A 9,810-nucleotide genomic window follows, 5' to 3' on the forward strand; every position below is an offset into this window, starting at 1 on the left:
TACGCGGTAAATACGCGGCGCGAAATTTCGTTACCGTAATTACGCGTATAAGTCGCGCCGCGCATTTTCGTTACCGTAATTACGCGTATAAGCCGCGGCGCGGCGCGAAATTTCGTTACCGTAATTACGTGTATAAGTCGCGCCGCGGCGCGCATTTTCGTTACCGTAATTACGCGTATAAGTCGCGCCGCGGCGCGAAATTTCGGTACCGTAATTACGCGTATAAGTCGCGCCGCGCCGCGAAATTTCGTTACCGTAATTACGCGTATAAGTCGCGCCGCGCATTTTCGGTACCGTAATTACGCGTATAAGCCGCGCCGCGGCGCGCATTTTCGTTACCGTAATTACGCGTATAAGCCGCGCCGCGGCGCGCATTTTCGTTACCGTAATTACGCGTATAAGCCGCGGCGCGAATTTTCGGTACCGTAATTACGCGTATAAGCCGCGCCGCGCATTTTCGTTACCGTAATTACGCGTATAAGCCGCGGCGCGCATTTTCGGTACCGTAATTACGCGTATAAGCTGCGCCGCGCATTTTCGTTACCGTAATTACGCGTATAAGTCGCGCCGCGGCGCGAATTTTCGGTACCGTAATTACGCGGTAAATCCGCGGCGCGAATTTTCGGTACCGTAATTACCTGAATATGCGCGCATTTGAGAGCTCATTACCGTAATTACCCGAGTATATGCGCACTTTGGAAAAAATTTACCGTGATTACCCGAATATACAAGCACTCCTCCATAATTACCCTACTATGCGCGCGCTCTACCATAGTTGCCTGTACATACACGCGCTCTGCTGTAATTGCTCGCATATACACACACTACCATAATTAACCGTATATTGCCACAGCTACTGTAATTTCCTGTCTATACTTTCACTGCCACCCAAATTACTGTGCTTATAAAATTACCGTAATTACAAAAATCGGGTGCCCCCACAACCCCTCCTGGTGCCCCCACAGCGGTAATTATGGTAATAATGGTAGCATGGTAATATTTGGAACTATGTCTAAATACGGTAAGAGCAGTCATTACGGTGATTTCGGTAATTACGGTAATACAGGTAATTAAAGTAATTAATTTCACGATTATAAGCCGCACTTCCGGATGCCAGCAACTTTTCATTCTTAGTCCATACATAAGCCGCACCTGATTACAAGCCGCACATTACAATACAGAGTGTGATAAAAGGTATCTGTTCTATCACCATCTGTTGAGGGTGGGGGCAGTGATCCTGATCTCAACTGCAGATACTCTGCTAATGGGCCATCCATTGAAACCAGGCAGGGCATTGTTCTTTATCTTTTCACAACCCATCCTTCCTCCAGCCAGTCATTGTCTGCTAATGGCCCATTGAGTCCCACTGTGGCACTGATAAAATTACTGCATCCCATTGGGAGCTGCTCCAGCCAGGGGGAAGAGCCCAATGTTTCTTACCAAGATAAAACAGAGGTTTTGGGACACTAAGGGAGCCCCTTTCTCCACTGGACTCCAGAGGAAAACCGGATTTCTCCACATCACCACTGGAGCTCCAGAGGGAAACTGCACCTTGTACAGGAGCACTGCTCCAACTGAGCCACATCTGTCACTGCAGGAGGATGCAGCCACCATGGGATGGGACTGCTGCCAACACCCTGCCTAACAGGGTGTCAGGCTGTACTCTGACTGTGTCAGGGTTTGGGGTTTGTTCTTTGTAGTGCTGTATTTCTATTTTAATTTCCCTAGTAAAGAACTGTTATTCCTAATTCCCATATCTTTGCCTGAGAGCCCCTTGATTTCAAAATTACAATAATTTGGAGGGAGGGGGTTTACATTCTCCATTTCAAAGAGAAGCTCCTGCCTTTCTCAGCAGACACCTGTCCTCCAAACTAAAACAGCAACTTTTCCTTCTTTGTCCATATATAAGCCACACCTCATTATAAGCTGCACTTTGGGTTCGGACCAAAATTTTAGTCAAAATGGTGCAGCTTATAATGGTGAAATTACTGTATATTTAATATGTGCATCAAGTGTATTTAATAGCAAAGCTGAAAATTCATTTAGAACCATCTAAAACACGAACATTCTCAGATTGAGCATTTACCAATTTGTACGGTTTCAATGTTTTTGATGAAAAGAAGCAGAAAGAAACAATCTAGCCAAGTCCAAACACACATGTCCAGCTTGACACAGCTCTAAATCCAAGTACTCAGTCTTTGGCAACATTTATAACCAAAAGAAGCCTAGATACTTCCTCTAAAAACTAAGTAACTCTTCCTTAAAACCCAAACTCTTCAAGCCCCGATAGAAATAACAAAAAAAAAAATTGAGTTCTGGCAGGGCCACAAAGCAGAAAAATATAGTAATTACATCAGAACTTATTCAAAGGCAGGTCTAAAGAGCCATGCAAATCCTATCATTATGCAGACATTATCCAATTTAAATTTAGAGATTATACCAATCATAAGATTCCCTTTCACTGATTTGTACAGATGGATTTTTCCCTGCTTTCCCCACAATTAAACAAATTAAGCAGTATTTAGATGAGCAACCTTATCATTGCAGAAGAATGTATTTATTAGCTAAAATAATCTTTAAAGAATGGAGATGAGATGCTACTGATTTCTTTTGGCATCTCTTCCCAATACATTACCTTGTGTGACAAGCCTCTGACACAAGAGCTTACAGTCTGCAAAATAAAAACAAATGGGTGCATAACATGTCTGATGGACAAGATATGAAAAATAGGGAGCAAGAACACGGACTCAGTGCAGCCATTAGGATCTGCAAAATATATTTTAATTAAAGGGAAACAGCAGTGTGAAGGTTCAGAGCCCTGACAGCCAAGGGGATCAGGCATCAGCAGCATTACAACAGATTCTGGTCAATACACTTTTTTTCCCAACCATTTCAATTTTTTGTCATTTAGAACAGAACACAGGACAGGGAAAAGCCAATTTGCTTGTCTAACAGTGTGGCCATTTAAGCAACACTTGGGTTTCAACTGCCCTAAATCCATCCCTGTGAGCAGGCCTGGCTGAAGCCCACAGAAGGAGCCTTTCTGCCACCAGTGACATTTCTCTCCTTGCTGGCTCCCTTCTGTTCTAGCTCCAAGCTGCTTTGCAAGGCCTCACACACGCTCTCTCGTCTGTTTTCCTTGGCACTGCTTCCCCTGCCACACACAGGGGACAGGCACCAAGGAATTTTGTCTCCTGTCAGGAAAGGGGACAGCAGGGTTCAAGGGAAGCTGTCACAAACCAGTGCTGACTGGAGAAGCAGGAGGATTTTGACAGACTGAGAACATTTTTAACTGGCAACAGCAAAGTTTATATTTATCTCAGGGTTGTGTCTTATTTGAAGACATCTTAACTAACATGTTCTCCCTAGCTGATGAAGTTGAAGACATGATTGCCCTGTTCATTAAAAAGCTGCCAGTAGAAGCTGGGAGCATCTCCTCAGACACAAAGCAAGTCTCTCATCAAAACCATGGAGGGTCACACTGGTATTCCCAATACTTCTACACTGAGAGGGGAGATAAAATTAAAAGTGTTTTTTCTTTATGCATCAGAAAGCAACAAATTGAGATAAATCCATTAAATTCATGGGGGAAAGTAGTAATCTAAAGCCATAAAATCTAACCTAACTTAAAATCTTCATATTTTGACAGCTACAGTTGGCAGCAGACTGATTATTTCCATTTGAAAGATAAAAAACATTCTACTGAGATAATTTGATTTTCTCAGTCTTGGTGAATATTAATAAGGCCATTATTCTATTGCTGTTGTAATAGCTCTTATTGATGGAAAGACCAATTTAAAAAGCCATCCACCAAGCATGTCATTTGTCTGGAGTGCAGGATCTCAGAGCTGGCTGTACCAGGCTGCCCTAAAAACTGAGACTGCAGAACAAGCAGAAAGTATTATGCAGTGTTTCCAAAGCATACACAGGAGTGATTTCTATTTTAGATCATAAACAAAGAAATTTTTTTAAAACTGCATTAAAACATTACTTTTCTACTGAAGTCTCACGGTTCACTATTTTTACTTGGCAATAATAGCTCTTTTTTTTTCATTTATTTCTAAAGCAGCTTGATAGTTACAATTTTCCTCCTACTTCATGTATAAGCATTTCTGAGTATCTCAAGACAATTCACCTGTAAGCTCCAAGTTGCTTTCCATTTTCTAGCCAATAAAAGCCCAAGAACTATTTCCTTGCCTCCAAACTAGAACCCAAAGGATTTTCAGATTGAACTATTTCTGAGTTTTGTAGTTACTATAGAAACCTGCCAGCACAAATAAAAAAAATAAGAAGCTTCTGTCAAAATATTAACAGAAAATAAAGAAATATAACTCCAGCACACCAAGTGCTCCAGTTGAAGGTTAACCACCCTTTGTTCCTTCCCAGCACACAAAGGCCAGGGGGATCAGAGGAGGGCCCTGAGCCATCAAGCAGCTGGGTGTGGCAGAATGGACATGGAAATAGGCAGCCAAAGCCTGGAAATCCCCTCAAAACTGTGGGGCCACCACCAGAGTTCCCCAGAATTCCAGCATGGGAACACTGAGCTCCAGGGTTAAGGATCCTGATGTCTAAATGTCTCCTACTAAGTAGTCAGGCTCTTGGAGTGAGTGCTCTCCAAAATCCTGGGCTGGAGGGCTGGAGGAAGGAAAATAAAAACAATATCTGCTTTCCCAGCAACTTTGAGAAAACCTCTGAGTGGGAAGCCTGAAAACTCCCCTCAAGCTCCACGAGTGCTGCTGCTTGTGGTTATCTGTGAGATAAGAGAGGTTCTGTGGTGATGCAACAAGGTGGACAAGGCAGTGGTCACTCCAGAGCCAGGCTCCAAGCTTCCTGAAGTACAGGCTGGGAGGATGGGAATGAGGGCAAACAAACAAACAGTGGCTCTTCACTGTCTCCTCACTTGTGGTTTGCAGGATTTCATCTCCAAGGGGGAAACACCCAGTGCAATTCAAAACTTCCCTGAGGGCTGCATCATTATAGGGTAGGTGAAAGCTGTGTGGTTTTATCCTGGAAAGCAAGTCCAGGGACACACACACAAAGCAAACATACCATCAGACTTGGCAGGACTATCCTTGCACACACTAGTGCTTACCCCAAGACATTTCTGGCTTCTGAAACTCTTACAAAGCTCAGTTACAGAAGCAGGCCCCAGTGCTAGACACTGCACATGGCAATGAATAAAACTGAATAAATAAATGATCCTTCGTTGACCTCACCAAGAGGGGAACATGAAATATGAAAATGAAGGTTTACTATACCAGTCAAATTGCTAATTATGCTCCTCCTTACAACAGAATTTTAAAAAATTCCATTCTAAGTTAGATAACTCAGGTTATTAACACCTCCCTTAGAGCTCTGCTGACTACACTTGGGAAGAGAAAGTGTCTTGCACCTCAGAGAAACACTGAAGGTCAGTGGGTACACATTTTATTAAATGAAGGGTGCAAATGAAAGTCACAAGTGATAGCATTCAAGGACAGCTCTGTTTTTTCCAAGTCATGCTGCATCCTGTCCTTAAAATGCACACAGCTCCTCTGGAGGAGTCCATGCAGACACGGCAGCACAACAGAAAAAAAAATCTGAGGAGCAAATCTGCTGGTTTAGAATTTGTATAAAATGCAAATGCAGGGTAAAAGGTTCACTTGCTGGGGGGAGCAGAAGCAAGCACAGATCTGCATTTATTCAGCACCTCCTGCAGCTGGGCTCAGCCTGGCCAGGGACAGCTCTGGGCAGCTCTGCTGACCTCTGCCTGACACTGTCTGGCAAACCTTGCTGAAACCTCTCCTCAACATGGATGAATTCAAGAAAAAATCCCATATAATCACATGGAAAAGCAAGGCCAATTAATGAACTGGCCCTTGACAACGTTTGCATATGTATTTAACCCAGGTCAGCTGAAGGCAACAGACACACAAGAAAACATCTTTATTCTCTCTGCATGCTGGCCTGGGGCCAGTCTGGTGGATTTTGTGTACAGGCTTCTGATAAGTGGAGTTTGACTTCAAAACACACCAGTCTCTTCCAGGAAAGTGATACATGACCTTCTGTTTGCTGCAGAATCCAGGGCTGGAAGAAGCAAAGTGGTATCTGCTCATCAGAGTACACTGGTTATTCTTACTTTGGGCAGCTAGCCAAAAAAAAAGGGGGAGTATTACTTTGACCATGTACAACTACCTCAGACTGATGTGGGGTTTTTGCACCCTATGTAAATTCAGATAATCAAAACATTTAAGCGGTAATCTCTCCAGAATTGTAGTTTCTGCCACTCCCAAAACAGCGAGTACAAAAAGCCCAGAAATTGTTCAGGAGAACCCAAGTTTGACTGGAGAGCTCCTGCTTGTTTTCTCCTCCTGCAAATATTTATATTAGCTCTTCAGAAGGTAGGCTGCTGTTACCCTGCCAGAGACTTGCATTACATATAATTATGTCACAATGATACTGAATACTCTTAAGTGTGTTACTAAAAGCAATTACAAAGGTTTTCTTTTTTTAAAAACACCTCCATATATACATAAAATCCATTTCAATGGGCCATCAAGCAGGCAATACACTTTTTGCTATTGTTGCAGTGCCAAAAGGCAGCACCATGGCCAATTGTTGCAGATAAAAGAAGCCCTACTGTTCTCTGCATACTTGCATTTCCTCCTGGAAACAGAATTTCAAAGTTATTTCCCTCAAACCCTCATAAATCAAACATTAGATTTCAAATGTGAAGAGACTTTTTTCGCCAAAATTTCTAGACTGTGAACTGTAACTCTTCAGTTATACCTTAAATTCAAACAGCAGAGCTCAGAGTGAGCGAAACCTCAACTCTGCAGAGAGCAAACCACAGGCCCACGTGGCTGTCCCTGCCATGGTCACCCTGCCACCAGCTGCAGCAGCAAATTCACTTTGCCAGTCTCCAGCATGACTGAGAGGGAACTCATTTGAAGCCAAGCCAAATATCTTGACCCAGACAGCATTAACACCCACTGCTAAATGCAAAACTAACAAATATTTGATGTTTAAATGGATATTTAACGTGCTGGCTCCTGAATCTGAGAAGGCCAAAGTACTCATGAGATAACCTGACAATGCTTTTATCAACATCATTTGTTCTCATCCAGGAGTTTCAAACACAGAGCTTCTAATATTTCAACTCATCATTAGATGAGCATTGTGTTACAACACCTTGTCTTTGGAAACCAGGCCTCCCCCGGATGCCTTCAGAGCCCTAAATTAATCATCACTGGCAAATGAAAATAACTCTTTGATGCCACTTCTCAGCTACACTATGCAATTCTCACAGTTAGGTCTCTAACACAGAATTATTGTGTTCTTTTTGCCTTATCCTTCAGGGGTCATAGAGGAAAAAAACAACCAAACAACCAACCAAATCACTTCCAGAAAACACACTTTCATCCCTCCTCTTCAAAGCAACATGATTAGGTAGATCCTATTTCTTCCATTCAGTTGTGTTTAAACCATCCAGAGCTCCACTCAGAGAACACGCCTAGAAAAAATTCTGTTCATCCATCATATAGAATCCCTCCTCTTCAGTCTGTTGCAAGCTTTTGTCATCATCTGTCCTCCAAATGGTGGAAACAAAAAAAAATAATCTCCTTGGCATATTGCTACACAGAGAGCTTCCAGAAGAACAAAACAAAGTAGGCTTTGGGAAAGACACGGTAAAGTAACAAGGCACAAGTAACCATGAAGTCCTGTCACACATGCAAATAAAATGCATTGTGAAACTTCCCCCGGAAAAAAAACAAACCTAAATTCGGGTTTTAACAGGTCTTTTTTAAAATTATTGTTCCAGACGTTTCTTTTTGATTAGATCTTGAGTATCATGCCCCCTCACACTGTGGTGTTTAGTTATTATCGAAATCCTGCATCTTTGCAACACACCAACACCACAACAGCAATGAAGATAAGCACACACCGCGATGATCTCAGGGCACTTGAATTTGTTCCTTTTCACCGTTTTAATGGCCTCAAGTCAGCTCCTGTACTTTGAATTAAGGAGAAGTGGAGCCAAAGCACACTCGCAATCCGCATGCAAGGCATTAGTCATGCGGGTCAGCTCCCGGATTAGACCTGAGAAGGGCTCGGGCAGCCGGGCAGCACAGCGATTGTTGGGGGTGACGCCCTGTGCTCCACAGCCCCGTGCTCCTGCCAACCCCCACATTACGAGGCTGACATTCTTCTCCAGGACTGCCACACCTAGAGCAGCGAGCAGCCTTTGTGCTAGCACTCATTCCTGCCGAGGTCACCGGCTCCCTGTCGGGGCTCGGCCCCGCAGTTCGGGCCGGGGCTCGGCGTCCCCCCGCAGGGCTGTGCCGGCCAGGTGGAGGCCCGGCGGCTCCGCAGTCCCTCGCCTCGCCCCTCCCTCCAGGCGCTGTGTTAAACATGAGTAAGACTACAAGCATCTTATGTTTCCCTCCTCCCCCGCGCTCCCACGCCCAAACCCGCAGTGCCGGGCCGCCCCGTGGGGGAACCGTACCCGGGACAATGCGGCGATGGGAGGGATCTGCGCCGGGAGAGAACCGGCAGGAGGGGCGTCCCTCGGGACTCGGCCGGTACCGGGGCAGGGCCGGTGGCTCTGGATTCGGCCGGTATCTGCGGGCAGGGCCGGTGGCTCTGGATTCGGCCGGTACCCGGGCAGGGCCAGTGTCTCCGGACTCGGCCGGTACCCGGGCAGGGCCGGTGTCTCCAGGCAGGGCCGGTATCTCCGGGCTCGGCCGGTGTCTCCGGGCTCGCCCCCCGCTCCCCCCGCGACGCGGCCGTTGCCAGGCGGCGGCGGCGGCCTCGCCCCCGGGCGGCCCATGTGCGAGGCGGCGGCCGGGGCGGCGCTTCCCCCTCCCGCCATTAGCATAACACAGAGGGGAGGAGGAGGGAAAGAGAAGAAATTACAATACAGAAAAATTAGAAAAAAAAAAAAAGGAAAGAAAGGGGAGGGGGAGCCCTTTCTCCAGCACGAGCTGCGGCGGGGCCGCGGGGAGCGGGGCCGCGCCCGAGCGCGGCGGAGGGGAGGGAGCGATGCCGCAGGAGGCGGCCGAGGGCCGGGCAGACAAAGGGAACCGCTCGGCGGGGCAGCGGGGCTCGACAAGCGGAGCGGCTCGGGCGGAGGCTCCCCCGGCCGGCCGCCGCCCTCCCTGGGCCCGGGGCGGGAGCACTCACCAGCAGAGCCGGAGGAGGACCCTCTGCTCCGGGGGGCAGCGGCAGGCTCGGGCTTGGGCGGCTGGGGCTGCGCGGGCCGGGCGGGGGCCGGGGGCTGCTCCTGCGCGGGGGACGGCGTGGTGGCGGAGGAGGAGGAAGAGGACACAGCTCCCTGGGGGCTCCAGTTGGGCTGCGGCGGCTCCGGAGCGGCGGGGCGGGGCGGCTCGGTGGGGCCACCGAGGTCCAGCAGCTGCGGCGGCCGCTCCTGCGAGGCTGCGGCGGGAGCCGCGGCGGGCTTCCTCTCCATCACCTCCAGCTGCTCGTCGAAGTCTTCGTCCTCGTCTTCCTCTTCCTCCTCTTCCTCCTCCTCCTTCTCGTCGTCGAGCACGAACTGGTAGTTAAACTGTGGCTGCTGCGGCCGGGCTGGCCCGGAGGAGGAGGAGGAGACCAGGGGCGACTGGTCCAGCTCGTCCATGGTGCCTGGAGCGGGCGGAACAATGAGTGGTGCGGGTGCGGGGGGAGGCGCGGGCTGCGCTGCCGCCGCCGCTGCGGGACCCGCACTCCACGCCCTGTGAGTCACCGCCCGGGAGGCGCGGGCGCGGCCGCCCCGCCCCTTGCCCGGAGCGGCGGCGGCGCGGACCAATGGGAGCGGGACAGGGCAGCGAGCAG

The 9,810-nt window shown here is 48.1% G+C and overlaps 1 protein-coding gene across 2 annotated transcripts in view; it reads right to left on the reverse strand.

Moving 5' to 3' along the window:
* Positions 1-9,715, reverse strand: part of RTN4 (reticulon 4) — a 42,620-nt gene extending 32,905 nt beyond the window's left edge. The window contains exon 1 of one of the 2 annotated variants that reach the window (XM_033054157.2): positions 9,163-9,715. In XM_033054157.2, coding sequence (XP_032910048.1) covers positions 9,163-9,616 — 454 coding nt within the window. In that variant the 5' untranslated portion in view covers positions 9,617-9,715. The remainder of the gene's footprint in view (positions 1-9,162) is intronic. The other variant, XM_033054158.2, reaches the window with a different exon arrangement.
* Positions 9,716-9,810: the final 95 nt, after the last annotated feature.

This window comes from Catharus ustulatus, chromosome 3 (genome assembly GCF_009819885.2).
Source record: "Catharus ustulatus isolate bCatUst1 chromosome 3, bCatUst1.pri.v2, whole genome shotgun sequence".
Lineage (NCBI taxonomy): Eukaryota > Metazoa > Chordata > Aves > Passeriformes > Turdidae > Catharus > Catharus ustulatus.